The 20,928-nt window shown below is 40.4% G+C and overlaps 1 protein-coding gene across 7 annotated transcripts in view; it reads left to right on the top strand.

Annotated features, from left to right (window-relative positions):
- Nucleotides 1–20,928, top strand: part of NPAS3 (neuronal PAS domain protein 3) — a 625,871-nt gene that overhangs the window by 589,900 nt on the left and 15,043 nt on the right. For all 7 annotated transcript variants that reach the window (XM_063333307.1, XM_063333310.1, XM_063333309.1 and 4 more), the window contains 2 exons: nucleotides 1,269–1,462; nucleotides 7,720–7,826. In XM_063333307.1, coding sequence (XP_063189377.1) covers nucleotides 1,269–1,462; nucleotides 7,720–7,826 — 301 coding nt within the window. The remainder of the gene's footprint in view (nucleotides 1–1,268; nucleotides 1,463–7,719; nucleotides 7,827–20,928) is intronic.

Below are 20,928 nucleotides of genomic sequence, written 5' to 3'. Positions count from 1 at the left end.
TTAACAATCAATCTCAGATCAGAAGCAAAAAGTTTGGCTGATGTCTTTGTGAGATGAGTATCAGTGGACGTATAACTACATCCCACCTCTGTCACCGCCTCCAGTGCACTTGGCACCAACCAACATTTCTGTTGACCTCTGGGTAGTGAGTCTGGGATCACAGTGAAAGGGACCCCCATCTCCTGGAAACCTTCTCTTCACGTTGATGTAACACACTCTGAGGGTGAAAATCTGGGAGAGCCTGCAACTCCTGGTTCTTATGGCTCTCAGCCATGAGTACAGGAACTGCACTTTCCATTTTCAGTTTCATATCTGGCATTGGTGCTGTATTTATATTCTTCTATCGAAAAAACAACCCTTCATTTATCCACAGATGTATATGCAAGCCTAGCTAGAAGGAGCAAAATACACTATTACTGCCCCTCCTGTGAATTTAATCCTATTTCTTTTAGCTATTTCTTCAATAGTTAATGAGGAAATTAGTTACCACAGAAGGAGTCAAACTGGGAGTGGTGGATTAGCATTCTTAGATTTTCGCTCTCCAGGGGTGCGGTTGGATCTCCCGGGCATCTTCTGGCATTATCTTGTGAATAGGAAAAGAAACCTCCCGCCCCCAGAGGTCTCTATACGTACATAGTCTACTAGGCAAAGGCATTACGTGTCTATCAGCTCTTAAAAAGCTTGCTGTGGATGCAAGAAGACCATCCTGCAGCTGAGCTCATTGATCACTTCTAGGCTGTTGCTTCTCAAATTGCCAACCACAAAGAGCAGTGTCTCCATGGTGTAGGTGACTAGCAATTCAATTAAATCCATTCCGGAAAAGTTTCAAAACTGACAATATTTCTGTCTCATATTCAATCTCCAAATGTTATAAAATAAATATTTTTATTAATTTATACCTTCATTATTTCAGTGTTATCTCCCTCTCTCTTTTCTTTTGTTGAATTCCTAGTTTGTTTTTTTCTTCTTTCTTTACGTAACAACCACCGCAACGAAAATCAATAGCATAGGAGTTCTGAGGGTTTTATTTGATGAATGTGAAGCATTTGCCTGTTACATTCTTGTCTTCTTTTTTGCCATGAGGACATATAGGACATGTTGACAGCCAATATTAATAAGCTTAACACTAATACTGGCAGTTACTTAGTACAATTTTTAGTCGTGTTAAGTGGTCTGTAGGGAATAGTAATGCTATCCTTTAAAAGAAACTGATGTCACAGTTGCATCCAGAATTCACTGGGGTTTCTTTTATTGTTTTTATTTTCCAGGTGATTCATATAACAGGCCGGTTACGTCTGAGAGTGTCACTGTCCCACGGACGGACAGTACCCAGCCAAATCATGGGACTTGTTGTCGTTGCTCATGCTTTGCCACCTCCTACAATTAATGAAGTCAGGATTGACTGCCACATGTTTGTCACTCGCGTGAATATGGACCTCAATATCATTTACTGTGAAAATAGGTACAGCATTTAGCTCCTTTTTTCTTTGTTTTAGCTGTGTGTATTCTTTGTTCCATGGGCTTGGCAAAAAGTTTTGAAATTTCCGACTCCTGCAATGTCATCCTGGTGTTGTATGAGAGCATTGAATTCACTCTCATCGTCATCACCTTCATTTTCACTACATTCTGAGGGGATAAAGGTAAATTAAAGGCTACAATTTGCAGGACATCTTGTCCGGAATAGGGGAGGATAGACCCGGAAAGATTCCTTTAAGCTTTGCCTGCTTTTTACAATCTCTCACCATCCCTCTCAGAGGCAAGATTTGGGACTAGACAGACGTTGGTCTGACCTGTATGGCTGTCCTTATGCTCCCCCATCCGCCCCTCCACAAGTCTTCCTGTCTGAAGTTTTAAAGTTTTCCATTTTTGAACTAATTTGCAGATTACAGCACATCGTGCTCAGTGTTTAATGGAACAGAAGCACAGATGGCCTAGATAGTAGGCTAGAGAGGTGGGATCTGTTGCAGTAAGAGGTGGGAAAACTGTAGAATAAAATTGGTTAAGGGCATACTGGGAAAGACAGCAGTGAAATGGGAACAGGTGATGAGGAGTTGGTTGGGGGGGGCTACGTTCAATGTGATAGCGACAAGTGATCTAGGAAGGTGGAAGATAGGATTTAAATTCAGCTGTCTACTCTGTGGAGGCTGGGGGCTGGTAGTCTCAGGGGCTCCCCATGGCGGTCTGTCAGGGCAGGGCCTGGCAGCCAGAGGCTGTCCCACCACCCAGCCAGGAGCAGGGCAGTGGGGGGACCCCGGGGCAGCCCCACTCCTGGGCATCGAGCACCTCCCTGGGGACTGGCCCATCTCAGCAGGGCCCATGGCAGGGCAGGGCAGGGCTGTGGAGCTGGAGAGCAGCCCAGCTGCAGCATTGCAGGGGCAGGGGCTGAGGCCCCCGAGGGGCTGACATGGGATGGTGGGCCATGGGCAGGGTGGTGGGAGCCCCATGGGGATGACATGGGGTCGGTGCTGGGCCATGGGCAGGGTGGGGGAAGGCCCAGGGGAGCTGGTCAAGACCATTAAGACTTACTGGTGCTCTCAGGGCTCTGAAAAATAAAAATAAGATCTAGGGGATGGGTATTTAGAGCAGAGTGAAGATATCTGAGAAGGAAGATATAAGTAATGAAGAAGTTTGGGTATGGATGGAAGTCTGAGCTATGGGGGAAAGGTTGGAAAGGAAGAAAGAAGATAATGCAGAAAAAAGAAATTTTGTCAAGGGGACCTATCATCAAAAAGTGGAACAAACAAGATGACTAATGCAAGCTTTTCATGTGACAGCAGCTATGGCGTATTACAAGTTAAGAGTGGAAGCTCTCAGATATGAGCAATTATAATTGCTCAATCATAATGGAATACCTATGATCAGGATAGCACATCAATATAAACTTTATAAAAAGAGATAAACTCAAATGCTTTGTTGGATCAGGGCCTTAAACAATTTAAAATAATCTTGGATTTCAGTTATGAGGTTATCTTTGCTGTCATGTTGCTGAACTGCCACAATAGTATTAATAATAATATTAGCTATTAGAGAGAACACTTCATCAAAACTTCCGAAGCATTATCTCAAAGAAAATCTATTCTTCTCATTTTTAAGCTTGGAAAAACTGCTCCATAGAAAGTGGCTTGCACAAGGTCACAGAGAAAGCTGGTAACAATATTAAAGTTTGGGCTGAGTTTTTGCCTGTGCCTCCACCCAATGAATTTCTAGATTCTGTATAATCTGACAGCTGGTGAAAGAGCTCTGGGGATTAGCAGTAGGATCTAGAAGAAACCATTTGCTTTAGTCTTTGATTTGACTGTGACCTACCTAAGTAATAATGGAAAGCTGCTACTATGGCAGCGTCAATGGCCTCTGTGAAATTAGTTGGTGGTGTCTGTCCAGTTCCTAATTAACAACTTTCCTTTCAACAAAATCACTTGCACTTACTGTTACCTTCATTGGCAACCTCAATAAAAAAGCCAGGAATCAAATGGATGTGAAAAATGAACTATTCTGTCAGGTCAAATATGACACGAATTTGTGGGCCGTGTTACAAAGATTTATACTTTCTCTGCCATCAGTTTGGCATTTTTATGAGCCCTAAATTGTATATGTTTTTTTTAATTAAACATTTTTCTCAAACCTTTCCTTTACATTCATGCAGCAATAAAACTTTCAAATGCCTGAGAAAGGCATCACTGAAAAACGTAAAATACGTCAGACATGGAGCACTGATTGGTAATCACATAGAAAGAGCTGATAACAAGTGGTAAACTATGGTAAGCCAACTGATTTATGCAAGAAAGTGTTGAGCTTACGATTTTTTTTCATTCCTTAAGGTAAAACCAACACTGTAAAGCAACTTTTCATTGTTTCTGATGGATTTTATGTCATATGCTAGGGTAGAACGGTATTTGAATTTTATGTTGCAATAGTTCCATATTAAGCCCCTGTGTCAGTGTTAAAAATTGTTTATAAAAGGAATTTCAAATAGTACAAACACTTCTACCAGGGCTGGGAGGTGAATGTTAGCTCACTGAGGCAGCGGGATTTCCACTGATGGAAAATGGAGTAAGATTGACAGGACTTGGATGTCATAGCAGGTATAAAGCAGAATATGACTGTAGAAGCTGGAGGAATAGAAAGGACAGAAGGAGGGAGGGAATTAACTGAACAGCTGATTGAAGCTGTCAGATGAATTATCTGGGCATTTGCCAAGGCCATTTTCTGAGTCAGGGAAGTTGGGATCTCTCTTCTGGGACTATAGAGAAGGAGATAAGTATCCCATCCTGAATATATGGGCTTGACTCCTGGCATTTGCGGGCAGACGGGAAATTCTTTGTGGTGCCACAGTAAAGCAAGCACAACATTGATGAAAACAGAGAAAAATGGATCCATGCTGGGAAAGCTGTGAGCACTATTTATGGAGCAATGGGGAGTTACTGGCAGCTGCAGGGAGTATGGAGCAGAAGCCATGCTACTTAACTGAAATGAATGCTCACAGTGGACCATTGGATCAGCAGGGGTGAGATCAATAGTACTCCTAGTTTTCCAAGTGGTTGCCTGCTTGCAACAGCAGGGAACAGGAGTGACATTACTCAAGTCTTTGGGTGCATCTTGTTACTTTGCTCTGAATCAAGAGATCTGCATCAGAGTCCTGGACTCGGTGCACAAACTAGTCAACAGTTAGCTTCCCTTTGAGACAAGATCCATTAGGTACTGCACTGGCTGTTTCTAACAAGTAATATTTTGTTCTGAGAGTGTTAAATGGGGATGTAAAATTTTGTTGCCTAAAATGCGGTATGTTAATCCATGTCTGTTTTCCAAATGTGGGATTCCTGTCATCTAAACATAGTCTAAAATCGTCTAGAATTTCTTTATTAGTCAGTGCAGTGAGAAAAGCACCTGCAGAGGACAAAGCATCTTAGACAGTGATGAATAACTAAAAGCAAAATGAAGAGACTGCTGCTAGAGTACAACATCAGTCTGTGTGTTTTCAGTGTCAACTGTTAGTGATTGGAGACCACCTGGAGAGAGCCTATAGCCCAGTTTAATGTGGACTGCTATGGCTATATCTGCTAATATATGCCCAAAAGGAAATAACCCAGTGAACATCGTGTTTTCCAAAGGCAAGAGGTTTGGTCCGTTAGCCATAACGGTAGTTGCCAATAACTCCTTCAGATATGCAGAAACAGTCGTGTGTCGAGAGCTGCTTCAAGCCTGCAAATGTGTGCACAATTTGGTCCTAATTCAGCAAAGCACTGTACCATATACCTACCTTTAAATTTCAATCATGTTAACAGTCCTGTAAGTCAGTGGAACCACTGATCTGCTCAAACACAAGCCTGTGCTTATGTTTTACAGGATCAGGTCTGTGTATTCAGCAGAACCAAGTTGCTACTCATCAACCCGTTGCTTTATTTTGTCAAAGGACTTGGTAACCACAGATCTGTCTCCTAACTAGTATTATAAGACATACTATATTTCTTTTTTTCGCCTGTGTGTATTATTTGTTTTCCATCTTTGCTACCTTTGATATAAGCATGAGTGTCCTGTTTGGTGTAGTTTCTTTTCCTTCTGGTTTTGGTGTCATTGCTTGACAATGATCATCACTTGCATCTGGATAGTCTTTCCGTTCCTTCTTCCTCTTTTTTCATCAAAAATCTTGTGTCCTTCGTACATCTGTTTGAAACAGCTTTTTCTTAATATTAGCATTAAATTTAAGGGATTAGGAATCTGCTTCCACAGTTGCTTTGCTGTGTTCATTTTTATCTGTGAAGACTTTACAGAAACATGCTGCTGCAGAGAAGCAAAATACAGCAGAATGGACTGTAGCACTGCAGCCGGGGGTACGCCACAGGGCAGTGACCTACCTGGACATTGCCCCTTTCTACTAGGCCGGACAGGGTGGGATTTCTTCTTCCTGATCTTGAAGCAGAGCCACCTCCTAGCAGAAAGCGCACAGTTCTTGGGCCAGAGAAGAGGCAGCAGAGTGTGCCGGTGAGGAGAGTGTAGACATGGGAGGGGGAGAGACTTGAGTTCCGGTTCCTGCTCCAGGGACTGTGTATGCACTTAGTTTAGTATAAAAAGATAATATATAGTCCAGGGCAGAGGAATCTTTAAATCTCAGATTCCTTTCCTTTTGGTGAGTTTTCTTATCACTGGGCAGAGATCCCAGGTCCTTTATTTCCCAGCCCATAATTCACTGTGCAACCAAAGTGGAGGAACTCAGCAGGAGGGATAGGGAGTCCCAGTGCCACCACTCCAGATTTGTCTTTATCCTGGTGAATTGTGTCCTCTGTGAGAAGGTAGGAGCGGTGCTTTTCAGCTGTGGTTTGTGTTAAACATTAGGCAGGTATCCCCAGACGTGTATCCCACATTTGGTTAAGTGCTATTAACTACTGGGCAGTTGTTGTGTGCACATCCTTCAACATGCTCTGTCATGAAAGTGGGAGAAGGCTGTTGCGTTTTGTGCTAAACATGATTTGCAATTTTTACTAGCAAATATGAGTCCACCTGCTTTACCTGTGATGTTTTTTGTGTTTGTTTGTTTGTTTTTTTTTCTATACTGGGACAAAGCACCAGTGCTGCTGCAGTGCCGTCTAATGCTTCTGTCCTCCTTCATTCTTTCTGGTCTGTGCATTCTCGCTGCCTCACACAGCCAGGCAAACGCAGCTCTGCTACACAGTGCCTCGGTGTCTGTGTTCACCCCGTCTGCTTGCTGGGAACCCCCCAGACCTACGCAGTTTGGTTTCTGTCTTAGCCTCCCCACTGGCCTCCCTCAGGATCACACCCCGGTAGTTTCAGCTCTCTGGCTGTATGAAGATGTTTGGTGTTTCTTACGACTCCCTTAAACGGATGGCAATTATATCTTACAATTGCAAAGCGGCCTTAACCCCAATGATTGGAGCAGATTTCAAACCCTAAAAAATTATTCTGTTTCCAGAAAACAGACATACTTTTAAATGCTTGTGTCAGCAAGGCGTTTTCCAATTGTTCTGTTATTTTCTGTACTGCATTTCAGGAATTGACATCTTGACACTCCATAACAGAAGTTTACACACGCACACAGACACAAGCACGCAGACACACACACACAGGCGCGCGCACACAAAGGTCTGCGGAATAGATTTTAAAGTTTCTGTGTGCAATAAACAACAAAGTCCCAGTTGAAAGGGCCCAGAGTGAAAGCTGAGCTCCCCCATGAATTAGACTAAAAAAGATAACACCCTGAGGCATCTGTATGTCTCAGCATTTAAATTATATCCCTTGAAATATCAGTTTGGACTTGGTGCCAAGAAATGGTTGAAGAGCTTTTTTATGAATATACCCAATAGAAGACCAATCTGTTGAAATGAAATGTGTCTCTAATCATTTGTTATAAACATAACATGTTTTTACTTTATTATGTAACCTTGAATCATCTTGGTCTTTTAATGAGGATTTTAGATTCTTGCTAATGCTTTACAATTTCATGGAATTATATTGTCTTGGTGTTATGCTAGGGGGAGAATATGCACTAAAATTTAACTTTCCACTTACTTAAATGGATAAAATGATTTCAAGGTTTCTTTAAAAAACATTTTTTTTTTCTTCTTTAAGGCTGTGTCTTGTTTGTACAGATATTACATTCAAATTACTATAGTGGTGAAAAAAGTTTTTAGCAGTCTGAGCCAATTGACAGTTCTTGTATACTCTTCCTTCTTGAATTATAGGCTGTATATTTTTTTTCCTTTTTAGGATTAGTGATTATATGGATCTGACCCCTGTAGATATCGTAGGAAAGCGATGTTACCACTTCATTCATGCTGAAGATGTGGAAGGCATCAGACATAGTCACTTAGACTGTAAGTACTTCCATTTTTGTCAAAATAATCTGGTACAACACTTGATTGTTCCTGAACTATTATTTATTTTCCATGACTGGGGTCTTCATCTTGCACCTGCTTTTTTTGACACAGGGTTTCATAGAGGGTGGGTCAAATATAACTTTTTGTATGATTTATTTTTAAGTCTTTTTATAGACATATAAGATTGTTCACGTATGTGGAAATAAAGAAATATATTTGTATTACCAGAGTTCCCAGCAGCTGTTCATTTACACGTACTGTGGATTATTTTACTCCTTCAAAGAGGTATTGCTTAGGTGAGAAACTCCCTCCCTAGCACAGAAAATGAACTCCTCTCTTCGTTTTTTATTTCTGAGTCATAACATGGAGGTCAAAGACTGCAGCATATGGGGATTTCACTGGTGCGGAACTGAGCTACAGGTCTACCAGTGTTTTAACCACCCTGTGTATTAACGTATAAATCGCCCCATCCCTGGAGCATCTAAGTCCCCGTTATTTGCACACAAGTAATACCTGATCAGGATAAGGATAAAAGAAGTACAAAAATGTTACAAGAGACAAACCTTACCAGGGAGGATGTGCATATGTGTATGGGGGAAGGGAGGTTCAGCTTGATTCCTGTAATTAAACTCTTTGTATTCCTCTTATTAAAAGCCATAGGGCCTAATTCTTTTCTTGTTGAGATCTGTTGACTTCAGTGATGGGGCTTCTGATTTACCCTGGCGCGAAAAGAGACTTAGGCCCATAATCTCTAATTTATCTGTGCCTGCAGTGAAGCCAGATAATTCTTTGGAAGTTTCAGAGACGGACTGCTTTTATGATTGATGTGTGTGCTTTTCTTAATGTAAAAGACTATCTGCAAACTGCTTCTTAAATTCAGGGTCCTGGATTTGAATAACTCTGCTCCTCTGCACCATATCCTGCTAGCATTTCCTAGTAAAAGCACAGCAACCCAAATACAGCCATATTAATTAGCTTTTGCAAAACCATGCAACTACAATAGAAAGCAGTATAAATCTTCAATCCGAAAGTACTTGCTTGATCTGCAAGATAGGAGGATAACTACAACTGGAAAACCGGAGAACAGGGGCAGCTTCTATGATAATATCTGGCATCCAACAACAGTATCAAGCTCTGTAAAGCTTTCAAATAGTTCCTGAAGTTTGTAGAAGGTAAAGTGCATTTTGCATAAGAAGGTCAGGTTAGATACATTTCTGTGGGAAAAATAAAATCAACTATCCAAAATAATAAACAAAGTAATTTTGCATCATTTGCATTTTGAGTGTTTAATGTCCAGGAGAATATGTCAGTTGCTCAGAAATGAAGGAACAAATTCAGAAATTTACTTGGTGCTCTTGAAACTGGAAGTCAAAAATGACAAGTTGCACTTCCACTGCACTATCTGACCAAGGAAATAAAATATATTTATGACTCAGACTTAACATACCACCTGGCAGAGATGAACATCCCATTTGAAAAAGACCTTAATCTTCTGAATGACCACCTCTCACTGAAATAGAATATGCTTTATGAAACATTCATCTTCAGAAAACTGAGAGACCTATGCAGACGGTGTGAGTGCAGTGTGGTCCAGTGTATAAGCACTGGACTAGGACACAGGAGACCCTGGAGACAGGAATGTCTTCTAGAAAATCATTTCACCTTACTGTGTTCCTGCTCTCACTGTATGTCCAGTTTAGCTGATTAGATTTCAAGCTTTGTGAACGCAGGGAATTTCTCCTGTTATCAACACCCAGCACAGTGAGGTTCCAAACTTGGCTGTGTGGCTATAGCATAATTATTCTTGCTGGGCTATTTTTTTTTCAATAGATGAGGCTGGTTACATCTTTTATGTATAGTTGTTCCCTTGGCTTGTAGGAAAAAGATGTTCATAGAATCATTCAGGTTGGAAGAGACTCTGCGACACCATCTAGTCCCACCTCATGCTCGAAACAGGATCAACGCTGATTCAAAGCAAAGCAAATTGTTTAGCAGTTTGTCTAGTTGATCTTGAAAACCTTCAAGGTCAGACTTTCCACAACTTCTTTCTCTGAGTGGCCTGTTCCAATTATCTTTAATGAGGGCTTAATTATCCTCACAGTGATTTTTTTTTTCGTTCTATCCAGTTGGAATTTCCCTGTTTTGATTGTGCAGCTCATGGCTCCATCTTTGCAATAACCTCCTCGCAGGTATGCGGTTATGTCCCCCTGAAGCCACCTTTTCTTCAGGCTGACCAAGCCTGGTCCTGCGGCCTTTCGTTACAGGGCAAGTACTCCAGCCCCTGACCATCTTGGCAGACCACTGCTAAGCTCACTGAAGTTTGTCAATATATATCCTTGGCTGGGAGCCTAAAATTAGATTCCAGATGCAATCTAAGGAGTGATGAGTGAAGGGGAACAATGACTTTCTGTGGTCTACTGGCTCTACACTTTTTCGTACAGCCCACAGAGCACACGGCTGATTCATGCTTAGCATACTGCCTACCAGGACCCCCAGGTCCTTTTCTGCAAAGCAACAACCCACCCAGTCAATCCCCAGCCTGTGCCATTGCAAGGAATGAGTCCATCCAAGGTACAGGACTTTGCATTTGTCTTTTCATGTTCTTCAAACTCATGCTCTGGATGAAAGATCTTCAAGTTTAAATTAGACTTGGGAATAGCTCAGGAAGAATACCTGCCCATTATATCTCCTGCAGAAGCTGAAGTGGCTCATATCTTTGCCCAGAGAGATGCTTGACTTTTCTAGCATTTGGAAAAAAAGCTCTGTAGAAAAACTGAGAGAAAGAAATCACAAAACCCCAAAACACTTCATAGCAACTTGTCCATCCTAGAAAATCAAGTTCAAACCAAACTAGAAAGAGAAAATCCTCCTGGTTTAGTTAAAATAAAATTAGAGCTAAAATTCAGAAACTTGCAGACACTAGCTGGAGAAGGTAAAACCCAGCAGAACTGCAGTTCCCCAAAATAGACAATGCAGGACATTTGCCAGTACAACTTAGGAAATAATTGCTTGAGAATACAATGAAAAAAAAGCAATATTATGCAATTTTTTGAAGAGGAACTGGAAGCTAAAACAATGGCTAGAAAGCCATATTGAAAAGTAGAAGCGGGACTTGAGAAAGCAGCAATCCGAAAAGGTTGTGTTTGATGGAGGACTGCAGAATGCAGCTAAAAATCTTGATTGATTTTTACCGGAGAGAAAATAAATTTTAAAGATTAAAACAGGAAGAATCACAAATTGCAGCAGTAGATCTAAGGGTAAAAAGAAACACAAATAAAACTGCTACTCTGCCTATTCACTGACAACATATAAGAAAAAAATGGAAAAAGTAAGACCAGTACATCTTGCCTTCTCATCCAGGTTATTCAAAGACATCAAAGAGGAAAACAAGTAAAGAAGAAAATGTTGCACAAAATCACACAGGAAAAATCAAGAGGTCTGTTGATGGTTTCAGATCATAGCAGCCCATTAGAAACTTTGAAAACCAGGCCTTGTTAATGCTATCTCAGATAAAAGAAGACAAAGCAGTTTCAGGAATGTGACCATAACAAGTATAATGGTGAAGAAGGTCTGCAGGACTATAGCAGTGACAACAGTCTTTTGTAAGGGAACTGCCGTCCTAATGAAAGGTCAGTTACACTCAATGGAAAAGGTTTCATTGGCTTCAATGGACATGGGGATTAGGCCCTAGGAAAGCAAATTTATATGGACTAAAATTCTGACCCCAGTGAAACAAATAGCAAAAATTCCATTAAGTTCAGTGGGGTCAAGATTTCTACTCAGAGGTTTATGTTAGTTATAGCTTCATGCCCTTGTGGATTAATAAAACAACATTCATATTCTAACCCTACATATGCCTGCATTTATTTCAACACAATAATACATGGTGGTGGTCCCACAAGTTATTGAAGCATCAGTTTTTTCAAACAGAAGTAAAAGGTTTAGGGATATTGTTCCTGTCTTGTTTCATTCACGCTTTCAGCGATCATGCTTTTTCACAAATCTCCCAGCCAATTGTTTGGTGTTACAATTCTACCTTATTAATCTGTTTCCCATTTTATAGTGCTTTTTGGTTTCAGAAGTTTGGGAAACTTCTTATTTGTTCGTCTTCGCTGTGTTTGTTGAACAAATTGCTGATAGAATCCTGACATATCACTGTGTCTCTCACAGAGATTATAGTTAAAGTGTTCTCTAGTCTAACAGGCTGTACACCGTCCAGCATCATGGCTCAGCTGTTGGCTCAGCTGACACACAGCAACTGGCTAAGCTGCAACAACTTGTCTTTGAATCCGAGCCCTCAAAAATTGCTGGTCTAGCTATAGTCTGGCTCAGATACAGTCCCTAATCCTAGCTGAGTGCGGCAGAGCTCTTCATTAGGACAGGGGGCATGAAAGAGTTGAAATTGAATGTGATTCTGGGTGAATGTATTACATTCGAACTAACACCCTAGAAAGACCCCTAGTGCCCCCCACCCCGTTCTATTTTTCCACTTGTAAGAATGGCGAAGGTGATCAGATCCTCTCTTTACTTACCTCTGCATAGAAACATTGCAGGGCAGAACTGCATGTCAAGCGTAGGGCAGTTCATATGCTTTCACCGAGCCATGAGCCCCTGCATGGGTAGAACTGCCCTTGTTCCAATGACAAGAAAATATCCTTGATATTAAAACTAGCAGGATACATTTTATGTCAAATCAATATCAGAAATCTAGCAGATTAATAAAATTATGTTATATCAGGTCTTAGCACTGTCTGTAGAGCTCAGCAAGGGTAATTGACACTCGCTGCTCTCCAGAGTACGACGTTGTGGGTATGTGCCTTCTTTTAGTTGACACTGTTATCATACAGAGGTCTCTATAACATCCATTTTTGATTTAAGAAGTACTTTTCTTGCTAAGAATGAATGGATGTCATATGCTGTAAGAGCATACATCTTCCATTTAATTGAAGAAAATTAATGATCTTCATTGAACATCAAGTATTTGATGTTACTGTTCAATGAAGGTCGTTAAGAAAGCAGCAAGGAAGGACAGAAGTCAAGACCTCTGAAGGCAGCCATGAATATACTTTTGGACAAATATAGGACAACGTGCCACCATTTGAAAATTAATATATTGCTTGCAAGAACACTGTCACAAGTATATGTTGGTATATAATATGTGCTTTTTCATTTTGGAATCCTAATTGAGGTCTAAATTCAGAAACCTGACACTGACAAAAAAGATACTTGTTGTCCTCAGCTATTGCTTAGAAAATATCATCCTGTTTCTTCAGGATTTGATTTACAGCTATAAGAAATACAGTTCCTCAGGAACAGTGAGCCAGGGCAGTTCATTTCCCATAAAGCAAAGGTCTCTGATGAGTATGTTTGGTAGCACTCCCTCTGATCTACTTTATCTGGTTTCCAGTGGTTAGAATAATCCAGTCTTTCTGAAAATAAACTATTCCACATTCACCTTTTTCATGGCTCCCCTATTTTTCAAGGGATATTACCCCCTCAGTCTGCTTTTAAAGCAGTTATATATTCATGATTTCTTTTATGTATGTTCAGTAGAAAAATTCTATTGCTGTACAAAATATTGCTTAGTGCTTTAGCCTAACAGCTGTAGTTGAACTAACCCTTTTAACTTGTGCACATCAGTTATAATTTTTTATTCTCTTAATAACCTCAAACACATGAAAAACAAATAGAACGAGTTGATAATTTCTAACAGTAAAATACACTTCACATATTTTGCTATCATGCTGTGGAATAACTCTGCAATGTCAAGTAGCACACAATTAGTAAAACTGTAGGGGGAAAAAAAGAAGTGTTTTGATCCTGAGGAATTTTTATCCTAATCAGATCGAAATTTCAATGCTCTTGTAGTGCTTAATATCTTCAATCACCAAAAAAATCAAACTGATTCCAGTGTCAGGTTTTGCATTCTGGGACTGAAGTAAAATGCTAAAATATACAAATGAATCTCATGTTTGTACAAGTTTATTATCATCACTAAAAAGCAAGATTGATTCTAAATTAGGCTTAGAGAATGTCTGGTTTTTAGCTAATTCTTAAACCAAGCCCTCCTGGCATCCTGATGACAGTCTAGTGTATCTTGTTTTCAAAGTATTGCAGAAGTGTTGATCTGACCACCCGCACCTTCCTATTTGTCCATACTATGGGCCAGCAAATATTTCTGTGTTGGAGACTGCCATCCTTGTGTCCTTTTGACTGGAGATAGTGGTGATAGCTCAGGATGAGGGAACAGGAGATAAGAAACTACAATAAACTGAAGCATATAAAGAAAACAGCTTTTTGATTCATACCAGGAAAAAAATGAGCGTGGACTTTGGTTTTAGCCCGTGCTTAGTCTTTGTTTTTCAGTCCTAATGAACCTTAAGGAAGTGCACCTCCCCGAGAGCGTGGATGTTTCGTGCCTTTTAGCTGTGCTCTGAAATCCTGCAGATGTTGTGTTTGCTCCTGCAAGTACTTCTTTGGGTTATGAGAGATGCTGCTCTGCCTAGCTTAGTTTCTTTGTCTGCTCTCTGACCAAGGCTGGTTATTTCTTTAGAAGAAGGGGTGAAACACTTTGCAAAGTGCAATTATGTATGCCTTGCACCCTTGTTTTCTCCATAATACAATATTAACTCACGGTTGGTTCACTCCTTGAAAGATGAGAATTTATACCACTGCTTACATTTTTTTTTGTGGAGGACGATTGTCACTGTTATAAATTTGGTATTTTAATTATCCATATTAATATTTAGATATCATTTTAAATCTGGATAAATTTCTAATCTTCATGATATTTTGTGGCTAAGTTTTTCACATGCAAATTGTGTGCTATTGCACAAATGTTTTCTGTGTGTAAGGTATATGAGCGAGTTTACCAGAAGCATCAGATCTTTTGGATAGTAAACAAAGCAGAAAACTCTAGAAAGCTAAAAATTTAAGCTATTTAAAACACTAGCCGCTGAGCCTAATTGCAGAGTTTGGCCTTCTATAGCTTAGCAATATACAGTTATTTTGCAAGATACCTCCGATATAGTTTGCATCAATAACCCTTTAACTTAATTCCTAATGCTATTTCATCTTCAAATTAAATGTGCTTAATGCAATACTGATTAACACGTTCCCGTTTCAGTTTGTAGTCTCTCCATTGTAAGTCTTCCATAGCTCACAGTCAGTTGAAAGTTACACCTAAACTCTTCTCCTATTTTTACATTAAAAATACATGTAGTACCACCCGTGTAAGTACAGCTGCTGCATTAAGGGGCTATAGAATGGAGGCAGAGCTGCCGCTTCTGCTGGGAACCTGTGGTTTCCCAGTTACTCCCTTAATCATTTTCTTTTTTTTAAAAGTCTCTTTGTGCTCAAAATTTCCAACCCCGAAGATGAATTTAGATTTTGATATTATTCTTATGGTAGATTGCAGAAGCACATGATAAATTGCAAAGCCGTGGGAATAAAAGGTTTTACTGTGCACCTCCAGCAGCTTCACCTCCACTCTGTCCACTAAACTATTTCTGTGGTGACTTTTGCTACAGAATCTAAACGTATGCCATTTTAAAATTGAAGGGGAAAAGTACTTCAGCCGCATATCTTTTTACCTTCATTGCTGAGGTTCCCTCCAAGCTTACTGAGACAAAAAGCATACATCACGTTGTAGTCTGAGTCAGAAACAGTGTTGCTCCATTGAAAATGAAGGACGGATTAAGAATTTTTTTTGTAGTTTGCTAGGCTGTGAAATACTCCATCCTCAAATGTCACCTATGTGAAGGTGTGAAGAAACTGTTAGAGATCTTTCCAGAGTTTTAGAAACACATTAGTGCTATGGGGTTTTTTCTCTTCTTTTTATTCTTCAAAGGTCCGGACAGTTGACCTTATGTGTCTGAGGGAGACAGTTTTCAAAGCTGGAATGATATGAAAATAGTATCAGTAAAATGTGTAGCATATATCAGATGTGTGATGGTGTGGCAGTAGGTCTTATTAGCACTCATTTGAAAGAACCTGCATAAATCACTTGTAGCTTTGCCATCCGCGATTGATGTAGCCAATGGTAGATCAATGTTGATTTTGATGTCTGGTAACTTATAAAAGGAGAGGGCTGGTGTCCGGGACTTTGGCTCAGTGGACTTTTGGGAATGCTCTGCCAAACATCTGAAGCCTTTGTATCCAATGTCCACAGATTGGTAGGTATTGGTTCTAAAATCATAAGGTGCTTACTTATTCAGTTCTTTTATTTTTATTTTACAAGGGATTTTTTTTTTTGTTCTTACTGTTAAGCTATCTTTTTAAGGTTTGTAGAGAAAGGTGGAAAGTTTTGGGTTGTTTTCTTTTCTTTTTACGAAGTCATATGGTAGATAGGTACAATATGCTTTAAAAATGTCTAATGCAGTTTACTGCCAAATGTAAGATGGTGTTGAATCTTTGTAGTGGTCAGAAGGGTGTTTGAACACTCAGTTGTGCCGTGCCACCATGACACTGTGCTGTGGACCCCTTTCCTCTAGAGATTAGGCTGAGAAAACCACTTATTTCACTCAGTTCAATTACCCAAACAGGGACTTTTATCCCAGGAATGAAAGCATATTTAAAGGGATCCTGTCCCTTGAAACAGACCATCTTTAACCTATGAAATTAAAAAAGAAAATTAATATTGCTGCCAATCTGCTTCTGTGAAACTTATATCTCTTTTCCTATTTGTAGGAGATACAGTTGTATATAGTCTGCTGATGCATTTGGCATGGAAAGGGTTACGTTCTAAAGTCATTAATCTTACATAGGTTGTCATATGATGGACATTAATATTAGTGGAGAGATGGAGGACATATTTAAGTTTCTTGAGCAAGCAGGGCCAAATTTCTCCTCTGATGTTGCGTTTTAGTAGCTGAGGGCAAAATTTGGATCTGGGATTTCATTTTCCCCTCCAGTTTGAACAGAGAGAGTTCATTAATGATAATGGAAGTTCTGTCTGAAGTTGGTGTTCAAAGCAGGCTTGGGTTTCTAAACGACCATTTCAATATTAGCAGAAGGAAATCACTTTATGGCAGGATTGAAGTTTTAAAAGTCATGGGGAGAGAGACAAATCATGAGGGAATAGAAAAGTTATGAAAGAGAGAAGAAAACCTAGAGAATACTAGGTAGACAAATCCAGTGTTCATTTTTCAATCCAGTTTATCATTAAAATAAACTTATTTGGTTAGTTTATTCACCTCATTTTTATCTATAGAGAAAACAGAAAAGTTTTCTGTTATGCGTGCTGTAAGCTTCCATAGAAGAGTGCACCTAGTGATACATTGAATTATGTATTATGATTCGATCATTTCATTTGATCAATACCTACATAACATTTTAAAATAAACATCCTACCTAGAATTATATACTCTTTTTAATAGTTATTGGTGAGCATAATTATAAAATTGTAATTTTAAATCATAGAATCATAGAATTATTTAGGTTGGAAAAGACTCTTGGGATCATCGAGTCCAACCATCAACTCCACTCTACAAAGTTCTCCCTTACACCACATCCCCTAACACCGCATCTAAACGAGTCTTAAACACATTCAGGGATGGTGACTCCACCACCTCCCTGGGCAGCCTATTCCACTGTCTGAGCACTCTTTCTATGAAGAATTTTTTCCTAATGTCCAGTCTAAACCTACCCTGCTGCAGCTTGAACCCATTCCGTCTTGTTCTATCACTAATTACCTGTGAGAAGAGACCAGCACCAACCTCTCTACAATGTCCTTTCAAGTAGCTGTAGAGAGTGATGAGGTCTCCCCCCTCAGCCTCCTCTTCCTCAAACTAAACAGTCCCAGCTCCTTCAGTCGCTCCTCATAAGATTTATTCTCCAGGCCCTTCACCACCTTCGTTGCCCTCCTCTGCACTCGCTCCAGCACCTCGATATCTCTCTCGTATTGAGGTGCCCAAAACTGGACACAATAACTCAAGGTGTGGCCTCACCAGTGTTGAGTACAGGGGGACAATCACCTCCCTACTTCTGCTGGTCACACTATTTCTAATACGAGCCAGGATGCCATTGGCTTTCTTGGCCACCTGGGCACACTGCTGGCTCATGTTCAGCCACTTGTCAATTAGAAGCCCCAGGTCCTGTTCTGCCAGGCAGCTCTCCAGCCACACTTCCCCAAGCCTGTAGCGATGCATGGGGTTGTTGTGGCCCAAGTGCAGGACCCGGCACTTGCCTTGTTGAAGCTCATACCGTTAGCGTTGGCCCATCAATCCTATCTATCCAAGTCTCTCTGTAGAGCCTCCCTATCCTCATGCAGATCAACACTCCCGCTTAACTTGGTGTGATCTGTGAACTTACTGATGATACACTCTATGTCCTTATCAAGATCATCAATAAAAATGTTAAACAGAAATGGTCCCAACACTGAGCCCTGAGGAACACCACTTGTGACCGGCCGCCAGCTGGATTTAACTCCATTGACCACCACTCTTTGGGACCAGCCAGCCAGCCAGCCAGTGCTTGATCCAGCAGATCGTATGCTCGTCCAGGCCATGAGCAGCCAGTTTTTCCATGAGAATTCTATGGGGAACAGTGTCAAATGCTTTTCGAAAGTCTAGGTAGAAAATATCCACAGCCTTTCCCTCGTCCAATAATCGGGTCATCTTGTCATAGAAGGAGATCAGGGTCATCAGGCAGGACCTGCCTTTCATATACCCATGCTGACTAGACCTGATCCCCTGGTTGTCCATTATATGACTTGTAATGGCACTCAAGATGATCTGCTACATGACTGTCCCTCGTACTGAGGTTGGACTGACAGGTCTATAGTTTCCCGGATCTTCCTTTCTGCCTTTCTTGTAGATGGGTGCTACATTTGCTACCCTCCAGCCCATTGGGACCTCCCCAGTTAGCCATGACTTCAGGTAAATAATGGAAAGTGGCTTGGCGAGCATGTCTGCCAATTCTTTCAGCGCTCTTGGATGTAACCCATCCGGTCCCATAGACTTGTGTGCATCCAGGCAGTGTAGCAGGTCACTCCATGATAGACCATGGGCAAACGGTGTGTTATAACCACCATGCAAGGGAGGGGGGAAGAAAAGCGTCTCTCTTATTCAAGTAAGAGATGACGATTTGTGCTTAGTGCCGGGAAATGCTTTTTTTTCTGTTATTGCTGAGCTTTAATAAATTTGTACTGCTGCTGTGAACTGACGTCATATAAACTGATAACGTAGGGTTGATTTTAAACAAAACATCTTCCTGGTCCTTATCTGAGATGATTTGGAATCAAATGAAGGCAGAATCTCTAGCAGAGGCTAGGAATTTTCAGAGCACTGGGGTACTGCTGTCTTGGGATTAGGATACGTTACAAAATCCATTAATGTTTTTCCAAACTATTTGCACTATTTAGAGTTACTCTTCTTCCCTAGCTGGACATGTAGCATGCAAGACTTTTTTCACTGTGCTTGTCAAGTGATGACCTTGAGCTACAAACTTCGTTCCTAATAGGAATCCACATTTTTTTAACAGTTTGCCTTGGACCACTTTTAAGATTTGCTTTTCTGCAAAGTGAGGCAGGAAAAATATTGCATAGTTTTTTAAGATTCTTCAGCTTTCCAGTTTTTCTAAATGGTTGATTAAGGCTTCTTATTTTTTTTCCTACAAGATCTTTATTTTTGCCTAATTTTTCAGGTATTTATGTATGTAACATCCCTACACTGGAAGATTAAACAATATTCCATGCTGCAGAAGTAAGCAATGAATCAGTTGCCACACTTAGCATTTTTAGAGTGCCTGTGTATGCATAAAAAAATTATCCCAGGTGAATGAAGAAGTTAGGTGCGAGTTTGCATACCAGTGAGATACAGTTTTCTTTCATAAATCTGACCTACTACTTCTTGCTTGTCTTTGGAAAGTATGAATTTATATTTAGAAGCCAACAATTATTATTGTCTAATATTCATATCACGATAGCAGCCAAGTCTCAGTCAGTGTTATTGACAGAATACACTGCATCCTACCCAAACCTAAAAAAGATGTTCTCTGTCCAGCACTCAGGGCTTTCTCCTCTCATCTGGGGTGAGTAAAATGCAGTTTTCACAGAACAAATATTTTTCTGAACAGTAATAATCTTTCTATTTTTCTTAAGAGAACTCTGTTGGGAGTCACACAGGGCTGGTAAGCAACTGCCTCCAATGATGGGAGGTAGAGCAATGTGATCCATGGGGACTTTTGTGATGGGAAGGTGGCATTCTTCCCCAAGCAACCTGCTGTGGAGGCCACACTTTTGGCCTGGTGGGTAGAGAACGCGTTTGCACACTGTCCTGGCTTACATCCCCTCCTCCTCACCCCACCCCATGTAGTAAATCCAAAATTGAAGTGTTTGTGGAGAATTATATAGATGGCACACACTTGCTCACACAATGTCTGCGGGTCTCCTATCATCTAGTTCATAGTTCTGTTTAGGTGACAAACATCATTTAACATTGCTAAATATTGCTCAGTACTTTCTTTTCATTGTTAAAATCCAATTGTGGATACCTACTATTTAAAACATCTAACTCACTAATTGCAAAATCTATAGAAAAGTCCCGACAACATCAAAGGCTTACTTGATCCTCGGAGCTGTTATAAATGAAAAACTGTCTCTGTTACAACCAAATAAGGCACTTAATGCACTCTTTCTGGCTGTGATGCTATTTTTCCTGTGGGTTTTGAAAATGACCTTCCTGTAAGCATCAAGGACTGTAACTTTTCAGATAAAGAAACTTGTTCTTGTTTTAAGTCTATGCCAGGTTCATTCCCCTATAGCCCGCAGTTTTCAAAAGCAGAAGAAAAAGTAATCCAGAATTAAAAAAAATAAAAAAACCCTCTGTTTCCAGAACGAAGTTACCCTGTCAGCTTGCCTAGGGCCTTAGGTGGAGAAGTGGAGATTAAAGAGTCAGTATTCCTTTTCATGTTTCGTCTGCCAGTTTTGTGAATGTAGAAAGAGTACTTGTGGCTGCAGCTAAGTACCCGACTATGGTATTAAGGATGGCATTTTCATCCTCATGCAGTAAATTAAAAATATTCTTATAAGTTTATCACAAGGGGAATTCAGTATCAATACCATCCAGTCATTGATAAAGGTATTTCAAGGAGAAGGGTG

The sequence above is a fragment of the Chroicocephalus ridibundus genome, chromosome 4, assembly GCF_963924245.1.
Source record: "Chroicocephalus ridibundus chromosome 4, bChrRid1.1, whole genome shotgun sequence".
NCBI lineage: Eukaryota > Metazoa > Chordata > Aves > Charadriiformes > Laridae > Chroicocephalus > Chroicocephalus ridibundus.
Note: the sequence above shows the minus strand (reverse complement) of the source record. Positions and strands in the feature narration are given on the sequence as shown.